Source organism: Doryrhamphus excisus, linkage group LG19 (assembly GCF_037039965.1).
Source record: "Doryrhamphus excisus strain RoL-2023G ecotype Guam linkage group LG19, RoL_Dexc_Guam_v1.1, whole genome shotgun sequence".
In the NCBI taxonomy this organism is placed as follows: Eukaryota; Metazoa; Chordata; class Actinopteri; order Syngnathiformes; family Syngnathidae; genus Doryrhamphus; species Doryrhamphus excisus.
Window position 1 is genome coordinate 16378441 of NC_136375.1, and position 15581 is coordinate 16394021.

The window sequence follows — 15581 nt, forward strand, 5'->3', positions numbered from 1 at the left end:
CACCCTATATGATAGCATGCATTCACACCCTATATGATAGCATGCATACACACTAGATATGATAGCATGCATTAGCATCAAATAGGTTAGCAAGTCATAGCACACAGCCTCCAATGCATGAAGAACAATATCCATTCTAGTTTTGACACCAGCCATGAGCAGGGGGGGAAGGGGGGGGCTACTCTTGATCTCATATTATGTCATGCGTATGAAATGGGGTCAAGGGTCAATGTTCCATGATGTTGTTGATGTTTCGGGGGTTGGTGCGGCCATGCAGACAGAAATGATAGAAATGAGCATCAGAGAGAAGGTTCACGTGATGCTTACCTTACAGCGGTGCTCATCCAGTATACTGTCACACAGTACGGTGTGTAAGTGTCAAACAGCTCCACCGTGTGGACATTACAGCTAACTACAATGGTCGGCCAGTTGATAATAGTCATTTTTATACAGTGGTGGTGTGATAAATACACAAGATATATTATGATACAAAACAATGTCTATATGTAGAAATATATATTAGCATTAAAGTAATATATATAAATATATTCTATACTACATCATTTATTGTATACAGTATTTTTTTGGACATGATAAAAACATTATGACATCATACTGATAGATCCGAGCCTTTTAAAAAAAATGCAATGAGGCAAGATGACTGAACAAATCAAGCGCTCCTTTTTTCTCCTGCCTGTGACATTGAGGACCAGTCGTAAAACACGTTTGAAAAAGTGCCAACATCTTTTGCCAATGAGATCTCCGTGGTGTCACGCTGTCTGCTCGGAGCGTGTGCCTGAATACAGTACACCTCCTGATAGTTAGCGATGTGCTGGCAGTCATTTGTTTCAGTTAAAGTAGTTTGGTTATCAGTATCAGTATAGTAAAAGAGGTTGTATAGAAACAGTCATATGAATATTTGTGGCACGTATTGTGTGAAGGTGGAAAATGAGCAGACGAGGCGTATGATCATTATTCATGTTTTTATTTGGTCTTGTCAGAGAGGAGAGACGATGCACACAAACAAACAGGAAAGAAAGAAAGAACTGCTGAGCGGGTCCAAGCACATGTTACAGTTCAATTAGCAAGGAGAGTGTAGGTAGGTAGGTAGAAGATAAGTGAAACTGACTAATAAAGGAGGGGCTTTTCCTAAGCAAATGGTTATGAATCATGTTAAGGCTTTTGGTAAGCTAAATCCCAATCTGTGTTTTGTTTTTGTTTTTTTGAAATCATCTCCTGTGAAGCAAACATCTTTTTGCCTGCAGCTGATGTGATGGATCCTACAGTGAAGCTACACACGCTATTATTGGAACAAGAACACTAAACATTGGCCACAAATCCTCCTGGGGGGGGCAGTAGTCTGACAAAACAAAAAAAACAAAAAAAAAAGATGTCCATTCTAGTCTTCCTAAAAGACGGCGTTAAGTGAAGTGGACGTTAGCGCTAGTGAATGATAACTCTCCATCGTGTACAGCCGACCTTCCTTCCGTTAAATACAAACATCCATGTGTTGTGTCGCCCTCCCCGCCCCGGTAAAGTATAAAAATGGTTGACCCCAACCTGGACCTATTAGAACACACGTTTCTCAATAAACAAAAAAAAAACAGCTATGCCCCTCCCCCTCCCAACAACAACAAGAAACCCCCACTTCTTAAATTTGAATGACGCTGTTGTCTCCAATAACTCCCCTCCCGCCCCCACCCCCTCCCCATGTCAGGCCTCCTCTACCAGAAGTCCCGGCGGTGGTACGCGTCCGGGTCGCAGTACTTGGTCACCACCACCCTGTTGGCAAACTTCCTTCCCGTCAGGCCCTGCATGGCTTTCTGGGAGTCGAACACCGACATGAACTCCACAAAGATCTGACGTAGACAAGGAGAACAACCGTCAAAGCGGGTTGTCGTGAAAGAGCGGATGAGGAGCGGGCCTCGGCGCCTTACCTTCCCGGTGCCGGGCACCTCCAGGCCGTCGACGGGCCGGGGGATCTCGATGCTCTTGACCTGGCCGTATTTGCTGCACTCGTCCCGGACGTCTTCCACGATCTCCTCGTACTCGTCGTCGTCCAGCAGCTCCTCGGGCGCCACCATGTTCATCAGGCACAGCACTTCGGTGGGCAGGCCGCCGATTTGGGTCACGCTGCTGTTCAGGCCCGGCACCTGCAGCGTGACGGGGGTCTGGTTTATGGTGGTCTGCAAAGACAGGGGACAGAGGAGGTGAACCGTGTTAGACCTCATCGGTTCATGCGGCGACACATTATAGTACACATGTAGTACAACGTCTTCAAAATCAGCTGGAGAGGGGCAGCTAATTGATGCACGTGATGGTACGCTCCTGTGACACCCCTCCATAAAGCTCCAATAAAGGTTTCCTATCCAGGTACATTCAGGATAACGCGGCATACTGAGGATTTGGGGAAATTCCTTCTCGGGGTGATTGATTTCACACAGCAAAATAATAATAATAATAATAATAATAGCGTTACCTTCGGGGGCCAGTGTGTGCTGAAGCTAACTGGCTGGTAGCTAGCTGTGGTGTGGTGTCACTATGCTTCTTGGGCGAAGCAATGTTCAAAACAACAACAATAATAAATGAAAAAAATATTTAAAATAATTTGAGAATAAGAATAAAATAAGAAAATAATAAAATAAGAGAAGAATGAAATAAGAACAAAATAAGAGAATAAGAACAAAATAAGAGAAGAATGGAATAAGAACAAAATAAGAGAAGAATGGAATAAGAACAAAATAAGAGAATAAGAACAAAATAAGGGAATAAAATAAGAGAAAAAGAATAAAATAAGAGAGTAAGAACAAAATAAGGGAATAAAATAAGAGAATAAGAATAAAATAAGAGAATAAGAAGAGAATAAGAATAAAATAAGAGAATAAAAAGAGAATAAGAATAAAATAAGAGAATAAGAATAAAATAAGAGAATAAGAATAAGAGAAGAATGGAATAAGAATAAAATAAGAGAATAAGAACAAAATAAGAGAATAAGAACAAAATAAGGGAATGAAATAAGAGAATAAGAATAAAATAAGGGAATAAAATAAAATAGAATAAAATAAGAGAATAATAAAATCAGAATAAAATAAGGCAATAAGAATAAAATAATAATAATAATCATGATAAACCTTCATATGCAGCTCACATGCTCATTTCCAGAAGGTTTTATAGATTCATTAGCCGCCTCTTTTAGCTGTTTTTATATCTTTAGAGTGTGCAGACAAAGAAATACGAGTGTTCATGTCCTACATAAAGATGGTGGAAACATTCCCCTACCGACCTAAAACTAAGAAGGCATCATTAAGGTGGAGGTGGCTGTTTAACGGAACTACAGTAACGCTCATTGTTGATTTAAAAAAAAAAAAACGAGGCTCGTGAGAGAGCCCGGACCAGCCACATACCAGGGTGGCGTTCTTGGATCCCACGCTGGCTCGCTGCACCAGGAGCTTTTTGTCGCCCAGCTGCATGCCGTTGAGCCCGGCAATAGCCTGCAATGACAGCAAGTGTTAAGCGTTGCGGCGGGCCGTGGCGATCCGATGCAGCGTGGCTGCAGTGCTCACCTGGTCGTTGAGATTGACGTCAACGTATTCACAGAAGGCGTATCCTTTAGACAGGCCCGTGGCGCTGTCCTTCACCAGGTTGAAGGCCTTGAGCGGTCCGAATGACGTCAGCAGCTCCTTCACCTGCGACACGATACCAAGTCACCCCCCGTCACATAAAGCGTCCAGGTAAGCAGGCAACGGGCTTCGCCAGGCGAGCCGCTCACCTGGTCGTCATTTAGGTAGTTGGGCAGACCGCCGATGAAGAGCTTGTGAGCCGAGTCGGGCACCACCGTGGACACCACGCCTGGAGAAAAGAACACCTTTGAGGACAGCAAACAGTGCCAGCTCCTGTGGAGTTTTGCTCAAATGGTGTATGAATGATGCAAACAGTAGTAATAGTAGTAAAAACCATTAATTGTCTGTGTACCAGGCACATAGACACTGGGGTTCTCGCTCATGCCCGGCAGTGGCTGGTAATCGTGGGGACGGCGGATTTTCAGGCTTTGGCCTTGAAAGATGATTCCATCAAAAGCCATTGCCTGAGTGGTCTCATCCACTGAGCGGAACTGAGCAGGAAATGTCAGGTTATTGTCTTTTTCTGCTTGTCATAGATACGTCTGCACGCGAGAAACCTCACGACGGGGACGCCCCACCTCAAGGAAGGCAAAATTCTTATCCTGGTTGATCTGCACCGCCAGCACGGGGTTCCCTGGGGCCTGGGTGAGGCCACCCAAACGCATCTGAGCGTTGAAGAAGTCCATCATTGACTCCTGCAAACAAGTGGCACGGTTAAAATATGACGTTAGCCGACAGTCAAATCGGCGGCGCTCTTCTGTCTGACCTCCGTGATGCCAAAGGGGATGTTTCCCACATACAGCCGGCGGGCCTGCCGGGTCATCTGGCTGCCCACCACGGGCACCGGGGTGGGGGTGACGGCCAGGCCGTCTGGAGTCATGGTGGGCAAGAGGGCTGTTGCTGGGATCTGGCCTGCAGCTGTGGACACACGGTCAAGAACGCAGTGGGACCTCAGTGACCGTACCAACAAACATTCAAAATATTGCCCCCGTTTGCATTCGCCCGCATCGTTAGCGTCAAAAAAATAGCGTGCCATTTGTTTATGTTGCCATCAACCTTTAACTCGCCGTGTTACAGCGGTGGTTTGGCACCGCTAATTAGCCGTGTTACACTGGTGGTTTGGGGAAAATCATATACTTCTGTGTATCTGTGTACTAAATATCCCATGTTATGACACGGACAGCTGAGAACAATGCGGCCTATATATGTACATATCTCCTCCTCCCCCCAAAATGAGTGGGTGGTACAGTCTGTCAGCCAAGGGACGGTACCTTGCATGGCTTTGTACTGCATGGGGCTGATGTTTTCAAAACCGGGCGGCGGCACATCCCAGTACTTCTTCACCTTCTTCTTCTTCTCGCGGTGTGGAGAGCGGCTGTTGGAGAGAGATATGAAGATATGGAATGACGGGAGACGTCCACAGACTAGGGCAAAGGTTGGGCCAAAGAAGAAAATGTATTCAAATGTGTGGGGGGGGGGTCAACGGCAGGCCATTGGATGGGTGGCTTTTGGGTTTGTTTGCTGTATTACCTTGCTGTATTGTCCTGTGGGTAGCTCGGTGGTGAGCTGAAATGACATTGGGAGGGATTTCACATTTCTCTCAAACCAGTCAACATTTGCACTTCACTTCCATTGTAAACGGCTAGCAAGTCATCCGCACCAAGGACGCCCCCCCCCATGCAAGTCTGTTTTGGCCAATAGCTAAATTCTTTAGCGCAAGAAGTCTCAATGTAAACATTATGGCTCTATATGAAGTATTTTGTTCTTCTACTTCTGGTACATCTTGTCCAGCCTTCAATGTGAAGGACTGGTAATTGTGTGATTCAAATAAGGATGAAGAAAACCAAGTGTTTGTTTCTTTGCGCACTTAAAAGGGGGGGGGGCATACATTTATGTACCTGTATGTAAACAACTCAAAAATGATCATTAAAAAAGTTTTTTTTTTTTAAAGAACTTAAAACTAAATAGGTTGAATACAAGTTAAAAGTATTCAATTGGACAAAATCAAATTCATTCAAAAAAAATTGACAGTTATTTAAAAATAAGAAATTGGGGCCTCGTTTATGAAAAAGGTTGCTGCACAGCAGTTTATGCAATGTGCATCTTTTGCCGCTACATAACCGTTCACCTTCTGCAGAGTGACAGGGAAGACTAAGTGCATATTTTTGGCAAACAGCATATGAATGCACATTGTGTTCTGCGTCATTGTGGTGTATCACAGCGAATATTGCATTTACTACCGCGACCAGTAGAGGGTGTTAAACTTAAACTTCCACCCTCCAGCTTACACAGGCGTGCAGATATTTAATGGCTGAGTTCTATTACTACATAACCAGATTTAGAAGGCGACAAACAGCTTTTCTATGACGTATGTCTTATTTTCTCACGTATATACAAATGTCAGTACAGTGTGGCATTTCAATTTATACCAGTGCGAGTCAATTTCTTACCATTGGTGCAGAGATCCACTGCAAAGGTGTAAAAATAGATGCACTTAAGTGCAATAAGTACCCAGTGGCGTTTCAAATAAACACTTTCAAGTGCTCAATATTCTGTATTTAGTCGGCTGCCAAAAACGGCACACACTCAAAGGGACTGGACAACATGCGTGGACTCCCGGTAGGGTCGTGAGGAAAAAGTGTGTCTATGCGTGCTTATGAATTGGGATAAAAATCAATATGAGGAAACTGTGCCAATGGAAAAGCCAGGAGCTGATGTCAAAATGGGATGTCGGGAGTCTTTGGCCAGCACGGGGAACTCCCAGCGTGTCTGTCCGAGATACACCAAGGGTGGCACTCACCTGCGTCTGTGTCTGCGATCCTTACTGTCGCCACGGCGATCCCGGCTGCGTCTGTCCCTGTCTCTGCTTCTCCTCTTCCTGTCTCTGCTGCGGCTGCGGGAACCGGAGCGACGGTGGTGGCGGTTCTCCTTGTCCCGCTCGGCTGGACACAAGACCCGGGCATGATTAAGTCCTGGGCGGTGTTGATTACACATTTTTGTAATATTTAATGCTGTATTTAATTCCTAAATGTAATTATTAAGTCATGAAATTAGACATAAAAATGTTTTTCTTGTTAAATTAGGTTTATGAGAAAGATATAAAAGCTGCCATTGACAATTATGCAAATTAGACACGACCCGCTATGTAGCGCCACCAATAGATCGCAGTCCTTTGGTAAACACTGGATTCCCGTGTGCTGTAAATAACAGCAGGGTGGCGTTTTAATCGAAATTAATTGTCATGATTCATGACATGCTTCAATTGCATCATTTTATTCGTACAATGCGTTCAAATGTTATCTAAGATGCAACAGTTTAAAAATTGCAGGCGTCTTGAGTATGCGGCTAACTCGCTTGCGTTCCAGCAAATAGACCTATCCATTGCGGAATAGCGTCATGGCGGCGAGACAAATCGACGATAATCACATTTATGTTATCAAATAGTGAAAAGTGTGCGCTTACCCTGTTTGTTTTCGGACAGCTGCCTTTCAAATTCGTCGAAGTCCGACATCTCGGTAAGCTTTGGCGGCTTTCCGCGACTGCGTTATTCAGTTGGCGACGGCTAGCTTCAAGCTAGCAACAAAAGTGACACAAAAAAAAACAAACGCCTTGCCAAGTGTGCACACCGCAATTGGCCTCAATTCAAGATGTACCTCGGGATATATGTCTTAGAATTATTTGACGTGCACACAAACGAGCAGTGTGGTGGTTATTTACAATTCGTGAGCAAAGTCATTGGAGAGAAACGTGTTCGCGTGGGTTAGCAAGACAAGCTAATAGCAAAGTCCAGAAGAATAGGCCTAGCTGCTCGCTAGCTGGCTAGCTACGACAGCCGAATGAATGAGGCTATTCCACCGCTGCAAAAACACAAATCCCGGAAGCCCACTGGCCCAAAAAGCACAGTCGCTTGACTGAATAAAAATCGGAACGATATCGAGGGGAAAGACGCTGGCGATAAGTCGAAAGAAAACAGTATGCCCGCTTTTTCTTCCTCTACCCGACTCCCAGGTCCCCCCAGCACCGGAAGCGGATGGACGAACTTCCGCAAAATGTCCGCCAGGACTTAACTCGGCGTTCCTGTAAAAACAACGCCGTTGTTTGATTTGAAATAGATTAGTTAGAACACCAAACGACCTTTGCGACTAATTTTTAATTTCCATGTTTTCGGGGTAATTGAACGTTATACTTGAACGCGATGGCGGAACATAATGAATTATTCGTCGTTGTGTGTTTAATTTTATAGCAGTGTTCGCGTTTTACTCAATAAATAACAGCAATTAGAGACTTTTTCAAAATCCAAATTTGTTTTAATTCTTGGACGACACTTTAAAAGGGCAAGTGACAGAAGGAAGGTTGACAAAAATACAAATAAGACACACAAAAAAACACCACATTGAATATAAATACGGGCTGCGTATTTCTTACAAACATGGCATTACGGTACAAAATCAGTGCACTCGAAAAAAAAAACTTGTGAAGCCACGTAGCTGTATAGTTTGAATTATTACTGTATCCAAATGTTAGCCTAACCTCATAAATCAGATTTTACATCACATAGAGTGGAACATAATAAAGTGAGCATCATGAGGGTCACGGAGTGGCCTAGTGGTTGCGTGTTGTATCCCAAAACACATGCATGTTAGACTAAGTGAATAGTCGGAATTGTCCATAAGTCTGAATTTGTTAATGCTCATAATGTCATTTTGGAGGATACACAAATAAACCTTGTGCCATTTGAAAAGTACAAAAGGTTGGCCAGAGACCTCTGTGGTGTCACACCGGGTCCTCGGAGCGTGCGCCTGAATACAGTGCACCTTGCTGGGCCGCAGCTGTTTGCTCCTCCCCCCTCTATACTCTGCTTCCCCTGATAGTAGTGATGTGTATCATATCGGTTTGAAAAAAAAAAAAAGATAACAAGCATCTCTACTTTTGGGTCTTCATGATGTCTACAAAGTGGCAGTGCGCCAAAGAAAAGGAAAGCCATCACCACAAAAGTGAAAAAGACGTCCTCTGAGACAGTCAGTGTCTGAACCTGTATGAGATGGGCAGGAGCAGGTTGTTTTTCTTCAGGGCTTGCACCCGGCTCAGCGTCTCCTCATCCAGCGCCGTGTAGCAGCGGCGAGCGTAGTCCAGCAGCTTCTCCTTGGAGGGGTCGAACTCTCCCACCAGCGCCACTTTCTCCGGCGCCACCAGGAGCAGCTCTGCGATGGGCGTGGTGGAAGCCACCGTGTTGCGGTCCACGCCGTGGATCTGGAAGGCTTTGGACATGTTTTTCAGACGCTGGTATGTGAGGAGGATCTTCTTGTAGCGGAAGAGCACTCCGGCGGCGTCTTTTACTGAAATGCAGACAATGAAATAAGAAGCTTCGGCATTCAAATGGGAGGTGGCACGTTTGAGAGTCACCCGCTGATGACATCATTGGACAGGCGACATAACCTGCGCTATGCTAACTGATTTTGGTAATGGTTTAATTTCATTTGAACATGCATCAGATTCCAATTGAGTGCATCCCATAATCAGTTCCCAGTTCCACATGTCCAAAAGGAGTAGGAAGAAGCAAAGCTTACTAAATCCTACCTCTCCATCTGGTACTTTTACAATCACTAACTCTTACATTTGTTCACTTCCTGCTTTCCCAACATAGTTTAAGTTTTTAAATAAAATAAAATATTTTTTTTATTTTATAAATTAAATTAAATTAAATTAAATTAAATTAAATTAAATTAAATTAAATTAAATTAAATTAAATTAAATTAAATTAAATTAAATTAAATTAAATTAAATTAAATTAAATTAAATTAAATTAAATTAAATTAAATTAAATTAAATTAAATTAAATTAAATATCAAGAACACTGATAGACTCACGCAGTGTATGAATAACACAACACGTTGCACACAATGTGGCGTAAATGTTTGATGGTAGTCGAAAAAACACGATAACCCGGGCTGACGTATTGTTGACATATTTACCCTTTTTACATGTTCTCCATTGAAAAACAATCTGCAAGGAGCGTGGTGAAAAAAGGACGATGTTGTTATATATTTCTTTGACATCAGCTGGAGTAAGCCTGTTCATATTTCCAAATAGATGCCATTTGGCGGATAAAAAGTCACGCTATGCATTGTTTCAGGACCTAGAACAGCGGCAGACAAAGCGAGTAAGCGTCTTTTTTTCTACTTTAAGTGTGTGATTTTTGCAAATGATTGCAACTGGTTTTCCTGGTACCAAAGCGGGGGTCGGGGCCCCCTGCACTGGGGGTTTGTGGAGTCTGAGTCTTACCTCTTTGCCGCTCTTTAAGGCCTCGGAATACCCGCCTTCTCTTGAACTGCTGCTGTTTGCTGCTGTTGACGGCATCCTCAACCGGCATCATTTCCTCCTCCTCCAGGTAGCCATCATGCTCCAAGTACTCGTCACATTCTCCCAAGAGCGAAAAGGAATCTGCTGCACAGCCAAAAGACAGAGGTCATGTACTGCTGGCACGGAAGAGTACCTGAGGAGATCCGGGTTCCAGCATTATGACCTGCTCCTAAGCTGCCGTGTCCATTCAGGAGTGCTCGGCTGGAGCTGGTGGAGCCGGCGCTGCTGCCGCTGGATGAGTGACCCGCAGCGCCCAGCCCTTGAAGGAGGGCCTGGGACGGTGCAGAGGTAAACAGAGCGTTCATGGAGGCCAGGTGGGTGCTTACGGCGTCGGAGACGTGCTTTTTGGCGGGAGCGGCGCTCGGACCGGCCGGCCTTCGCTGGAGGAACTGGTGAGAGGGGAAGCGTGGCGAGTCCGTCGTTTGTTGCTCTAGAAGAGGGGGGATAGGCGGGAATAAGGGTGCAATCACACATGTACATCATCGGACTAAATACCTCAACATTGTATTACAATATACGCTCAATCTCCACATTATTATTATTATTATTATTATTATTTATTATTATGCGGAAGCCAGGCAACGACATTTCGTTGGTAATTTCACTGCTGTGATATTGGGCAATGACAATAAAGACCATCCATCCATCCATCCATCCATCCATCCAGCCTCTTTCTTTTTTCTTTTTATCTATCTTTTTTCTTTCGTTGTTCTTTTATCTATCTTTTTTCTTTTATCTATCTTTTTTCATTCTTTGATCTTTTATCTATCTTTTTTCTTTCTTTTTTCTTTTATCTATCTTTTTTCTTTCTTTTTTCTTTTATCTATCTTTTTTCTTTTTATCTATCTTTTTCTTTTTATCTCTTTTTCTTTTTATCTATCTTTTTTCTTTCTTTTTTCTTTTATCTATCTTTTTTCTTTTTATATATCTTTTTTCTTTTTATCTATCTTTTTTTCTTTTTATCTATCTTTTTTCTTTCTTTGTTCTTTTATCTATCTTTTTTCTTTCTTTTTTCTTTTATCTATCTTTTTTCTTTTTATCTATCTTTTTCTTTTTATCTCTTTTTTCTTTCTTTTTTCTTTTATCTATCTTTTTTCTTTCTTTTTCCTTTTTATCTTTTTTTTTTCTTTTTATCTATCTATCTTTTTTCTTTCTTTTCATTTATGTTTTTTCTTATCTTTTTTCTTTCTTTTTTCTTTTTATCTATCCTTTTTCTTTCTTTTTTCTTTTTATCTATCCTTTTTCTTTCTTTTTATCTATCTATCTTTTTTCTTTCTTTTTATCTATCTATCTATCAGTATATGTTTTCTTTCTTTTTCTTTGTATCTATCTTTTTTCTTTCTTTTTTCTTTTTATCTATCTATCTTTTTTATTTTTTCTCTTTTCTTTCTTTTTATCTATCTTTTTTCTTTCTTTTTCCTTTTTATCTATCTTTTTTCCTTTTATCTATCTATCTTTTTTCTTTCTTTTGATTTATGTTTTTTCTTATCTTTTTTCTTTTTATCTATCCTTTTTTTTCTTTTTATCTATATTTTTTCTTTCTTTTTATCCATCTATCTTTTTTCTTTCTTTTTATCTATCTATCTATCAGTATATGTTTGCTGACTAGTTGACTGACAGAGGTCGTCTGCCATTCAACCCTCGGTGAACCCCGCCCACTGAAGCCCCCCCAGCACATACACCCCCACCCGACAGCCAAAAACCAGACTGTTGGGGCTGTGTGCTGACTTTGGCGAGATAACATGGGTGTTTTTGGGCCTACCAGCGGGACGTTCATCCTCTCTCCTCCCTCTCCAGGTGAAGCGTCTCGGCTCATCGCCTTGACTCTTTGTGGAAGAGATGAATCGGTCCAGCTGGCACCGAAGGAAGTCCCTCTCCTCTTCCAGGTCCTCGATTCTCTTCTGCAGCCAGGAATTTTTCTCCAGAGAAATCTGCAGCTGCGTGCGTAGGTTGGTCATGGCCCGGAAGGAGTTGCTGACCGAAGAGTGGCCAGCAGACGGCAGAGACTCTGAGAAGGATGGTACGATAGGCCATTATCCCAATGATACAAAGAAACAGCTAACATAGAAGACGGACGCTTGTTCACCATCAAAGTTTGCGTCGCTTTGCTGGAGAAATCCTTGCTGCTCGAAGCTGCTTTCTTCCAGCGGCATGGTTATTTCATAAATCTCTTCATTTTTGGGAGCTGAACAGGAGACAAACAAGCACAATCAGGACTGGCAGTATCCTTTTTAAAAGGGAACATTGACACCAAAAATACCATCTTACTCTGCAAGTGGAGAGAAGCGGAGTTGCTCTTGGATGCGCCTGCAACCTCACACCGGTTTCCATTCTCCATGGCCAATATCTGGAAAATATATAACAGAAATAATATCCATTTAGCTCAGGGCTGTACTTATTCTCGTAAGAATAGGTTTTCTGGCTCAATTACACATTTTTTCCCAAATATTATGACTTTATTTAAATTTTCCTCCTTTATTCCCATCATATTACCTCCATTAATTTTCAAAAAAAACATTGTTTTGTTTTGATTGTTTCTCCTAATGTTAATATTTCAACTCTATGCTACTAAAATGGTTTTAGCTCATGGTTTTACCATTTTTCTGGTTAGTTATGTTATTTTTACTAATATTAAAATGTAAAAAAAATTATAAAAATTTAAAAAAATCTCTTTAGATGACAACTTTTTATCTTGTGATATGAACAATGTTTGGCTTGGTGGTGCTTTGTGTTGGTCGTCATTATAGTGTACCTATGCTACTAAAAATGTTTTACCATTTTTTCTGGTTAGTTATGTTATTTTTACTAATATTAAAATGTAAAAAAAATAATAAAAATTTTAAAAATCTCATTAGATGACAACTTTTTTTTCTTGTGATATGAACAATGTTTGGCTTGTTGGTGCTTTGTGTTGGTCGTCATTATAGTGTACCTAATAAATAGTCCGATGGTAAAAACGACTTTACAGATATACATCGAAGCGGTAAAGCTGCTCTGACATTTAACGAGACACGATATTCACATATGATTATGACATCATCTGCTAACAATACCGAAGGAATATGCTAACGAGATCCAACGACCCAGTCAAGAAGCTAGCTCGACTCAAGCTGTCAAAATAACACCACAAGCCAATCAACAAGACTTTCTGTGTATAATTCAGCCTTTCCGACAAGATTCTTATTTTCCGGGTTGCAAAGTCTCCCGTATGGGTCCGGTACGTACCGCATTTACGCTGGTAATAACTGCATCATAAACATGTAATAAGACGCTATTACTCTGTCATGTCGCCATCTTGGGAGCTTGTCGGCTAGCTAACAAGCTAACAATAACAATCAGATTTATTATAAGCGCAGATGATGGCGTCACTTCCGGTTATAATGAACTTCCTTATAGAAACACTCCCCAAATAACTACAATGTAATAAAAACAAATAACATATCATAAAATGAAATTTCACTTGAGATATGTGTTGTTTTGTTCGAAAAAACGGGCGATATTTTCAAATGTGCCAGTTTACACGCTAACAGCAACGACGATGTCACTTCCTGTTACTGCGACATTAAATATCCCACATAACAATTTAGTATGAATAAATCAAATGTCACGTGAAGTGCCAAGTGAATAAATACAATTTCGTCAAATTAAAGTTTAATTTGGGATGGGTATTAGTTTTGTGGGAAAACTGCTAGCTTAGAGGCGACAAACCAAAATCATGCCAACAAAGGCTATGGTGATGTCACTTCCGGTTACGATGACAATGTGATTTATACAGCACTTGGAATGGTCCAGAGGATTTCGTTATATTCATTCATTCATTCATTTTCTACCGCTTATCCTCACGAATTTAAATGTAAATCAAAACATACAATCACATCAATGTAGCCTATTTTGGTGTGCGTGTCTCACGAGCCATATGCAAACAATAATTTCAGCGTGTGACGTCATTTCCGTCTGTTAATATAGCACTATATTAAACTGGTTTACAAAATGTTACATTTTAATATAAATTCACTAAATGAAAACAATACGAGATTGTGATTTTAGGCTGTTTCACTTTGTTGAAATAAAGTTTTTTTTCCTTTCCATCTGATTGCGCCATCGAGGACAGGTAGAACAAGCGAGGTGTCAAATTTCAGTGTTTACTACCGACTCAACTGACAACTTGATAAGGTCTCCGCCGGTGGTGGCTTAAAAGTGTTTTCTACACGTCTCCCACAAAAGGAAGCCCCTTCAAGGGTAAGCTTTTTGATCATAACGGCTGTTTCCTTGGTTTTGTTTCGTACTTGAGTGCTGCGTTCAGGGTCTTCGGGTTATTGTAACTTCCATCTCACAGCGCACAGGTGTGGCACCTTTGAGCCTTTTGACGACAAGCCATGGCGTCCAAGTATGACGGCTTGTCCCACTGCAAGCTGGCCCTGGTGTTTGCCGTGGTGATGGACCTCCTGGGCGTCATATCACTTCTGCTGGGGGTTTTCGCTCCCCTGGAGATCCGAGGACGCGACTTCGGGGACCTTCTGGTGTACTCCGGGGCTCTGCTGGTGCTCCTGTCCTTGGCGGGCTGGGTGCTGTGGTACAGCGGGAACATCGAGGGCCTGACATCCAGGAAGGAGCTGGGGGGCGCCGTGGGTGGAGCCGTGGACCGCCTGGCTAGATCCCTCAGCAGGAGGATACGCCTGCCCAGGACTCGGAGCAGTCCAACATAGACCATGGAGCACGACGGGAATACTTGGAGGACAAACAAACCCCAATTCGGGTGTCCGAAAAATGAAAGGATGCAACAGTTATGGAAATACTGGAGCTGATATGAAGTTATTTATGTTCAAGAAAGGAGGTGAATCTAAGCTTTGTCATACTGACGTCAACTTATCAACTTCCACCAAAATATTTCAACTTTATTCCCATAATATTGCAACCCCCCCCCCCCAAAAAAAACTTGTTTTGTTTCTCAAAATATTATCACAAAAAATACATGTTTTTCTTTAATATGTCAAATCATGCTCATATTAATTGCAATGTGTTTTCTCCTTAGACTACAACATTTTTCTTGTATTATTTGGACTTTATTCGCATATATTTTCATCTCATAATTATGACGTCACCCACATAATATTTTGACTTTATTCTCATAACATGGTAACATTTTCCACATTTTTTTTTCTTATATTGACTTTAAAATATATAAAATATTTAATATGTCAACTCTGTTACTAAAATGTCATTTATCCAGTTTTCTCCCATAAAATTAGCTTTTTGGCTTTGTAAGAATACGTGCATACAAAACATACATAAAAGCTGCTGCTTTTATCTTTGGTTTGTTGCTCTTGGTAAATACTTTTGTGAAGTTACTGCCATTTTCTCCGTTTAATGAGGCAACCATTTCAACTTTCTTGTAAATGTTCTTTTTTCTGCCATAATATACATTTTTCCCTTTCAAAAAGTGCAACATTAGTTTCTTATATTATGACTTACAAAATATTTTTTACTGTAATACTTGAACTTTATGCGACTAAAATGAGGTTATTTTCTCTACATTGCTATCCTTGCAAAATTATATTTGTGACAGAATTAACAAAATAAAATTTTTTCCTCTTAATATTT

The 15581-nt window shown here is 41.5% G+C and overlaps 3 protein-coding genes across 8 annotated transcripts; 1 reads left to right on the forward strand and 2 right to left on the reverse strand.

The window, feature by feature from the left end:
- Positions 1-964: 964 nt before the first annotated feature.
- u2af2a (U2 small nuclear RNA auxiliary factor 2a) lies at positions 965-7664 on the reverse strand. 2 transcript variants are annotated; one of them, XM_058056293.2, is made up of 12 exons: positions 7083-7664; positions 6421-6562; positions 5151-5186; positions 4892-4995; positions 4387-4538; positions 4199-4315; positions 3973-4111; positions 3770-3849; positions 3564-3686; positions 3405-3491; positions 1938-2186; positions 965-1859 (listed from the first exon to the last, which is right to left on the reverse strand). In XM_058056293.2, exons 1-12 carry the CDS (start codon positions 7129-7131, stop codon positions 1725-1727), a joined length of 1413 nt encoding a protein of 470 aa, XP_057912276.1. In that variant the 5' UTR covers positions 7132-7664; the 3' UTR covers positions 965-1724. The 2 variants fall into 2 exon arrangements, with proteins under 2 accessions (XP_057912276.1, XP_057912275.1); XM_058056292.2 differs by having other exon boundaries at positions 3955-4111.
- Positions 7665-7905: 241 nt separating this feature from the next.
- ccdc106a (coiled-coil domain containing 106a) lies at positions 7906-14568 on the reverse strand. 5 transcript variants are annotated; one of them, XM_078798952.1, is made up of 7 exons: positions 14333-14568; positions 12249-12327; positions 12067-12165; positions 11743-11988; positions 10144-10410; positions 9903-10064; positions 7906-8956 (listed from the first exon to the last, which is right to left on the reverse strand). In XM_078798952.1, the coding sequence occupies exons 2-7, from the start codon at positions 12316-12318 to the stop codon at positions 8640-8642; spliced, it is 1161 nt and encodes a 386-aa protein (XP_078655078.1). In that variant the 5' UTR covers positions 12319-12327; positions 14333-14568; the 3' UTR covers positions 7906-8639. The 5 variants fall into 5 exon arrangements, with proteins under 5 accessions (XP_078655078.1, XP_078655077.1, XP_057912278.2 ...); XM_078798951.1 differs by having other exon boundaries at positions 14267-14568; XM_058056295.2 differs by lacking the exon at positions 14333-14568 and adding an exon at positions 13206-13368 and having other exon boundaries at positions 9903-10061.
- LOC131106843 (transmembrane protein 238-like) lies at positions 14073-15563 on the forward strand. Its single transcript, XM_078798955.1, has 2 exons — positions 14073-14219; positions 14317-15563. The coding sequence occupies exon 2, from the start codon at positions 14357-14359 to the stop codon at positions 14684-14686; it is 330 nt and encodes a 109-aa protein (XP_078655081.1). The 5' UTR covers positions 14073-14219; positions 14317-14356; the 3' UTR covers positions 14687-15563.
- Positions 15564-15581: the final 18 nt, after the last annotated feature.

Excerpts from the sequence above, each read along its gene's own strand:
- u2af2a (XM_058056292.2), bottom strand. The coding sequence starts at position 7,131 with ATGTCGGACTTCGACGAATTTGAAAGGCAGCTGTCCGAAAACAAACAG. Across the intron at positions 6,563-7,082 it reads GCTGTCCGAAAACAAACAGG|CCGAGCGGGACAAGGAGAAC; the intron begins GTAAGCGCACAC and ends TCTTGTGTCCAG. Across the intron at positions 1,860-1,937 it reads AGGTGCCCGGCACCGGGAAG|ATCTTTGTGGAGTTCATGTC; the intron begins GTAAGGCGCCGA and ends TGTCTACGTCAG.
- ccdc106a (XM_078798952.1), bottom strand. The coding sequence starts at position 12,318 with ATGGAGAATGGAAACCGGTGTGAGGTTGCAGGCGCATCCAAGAGCAAC. Across the intron at positions 11,989-12,066 it reads AAGCGACGCAAACTTTGATG|AGTCTCTGCCGTCTGCTGGC; the intron begins GTGAACAAGCGT and ends CATCCTTCTCAG. Across the intron at positions 8,957-9,902 it reads CCTTAAAGAGCGGCAAAGAG|TAAAAGACGCCGCCGGAGTG; the intron begins GTAAGACTCAGA and ends TCTGCATTTCAG.
- LOC131106843 (XM_078798955.1), top strand. The coding sequence starts at position 14,357 with ATGGCGTCCAAGTATGACGGCTTGTCCCACTGCAAGCTGGCCCTGGTG.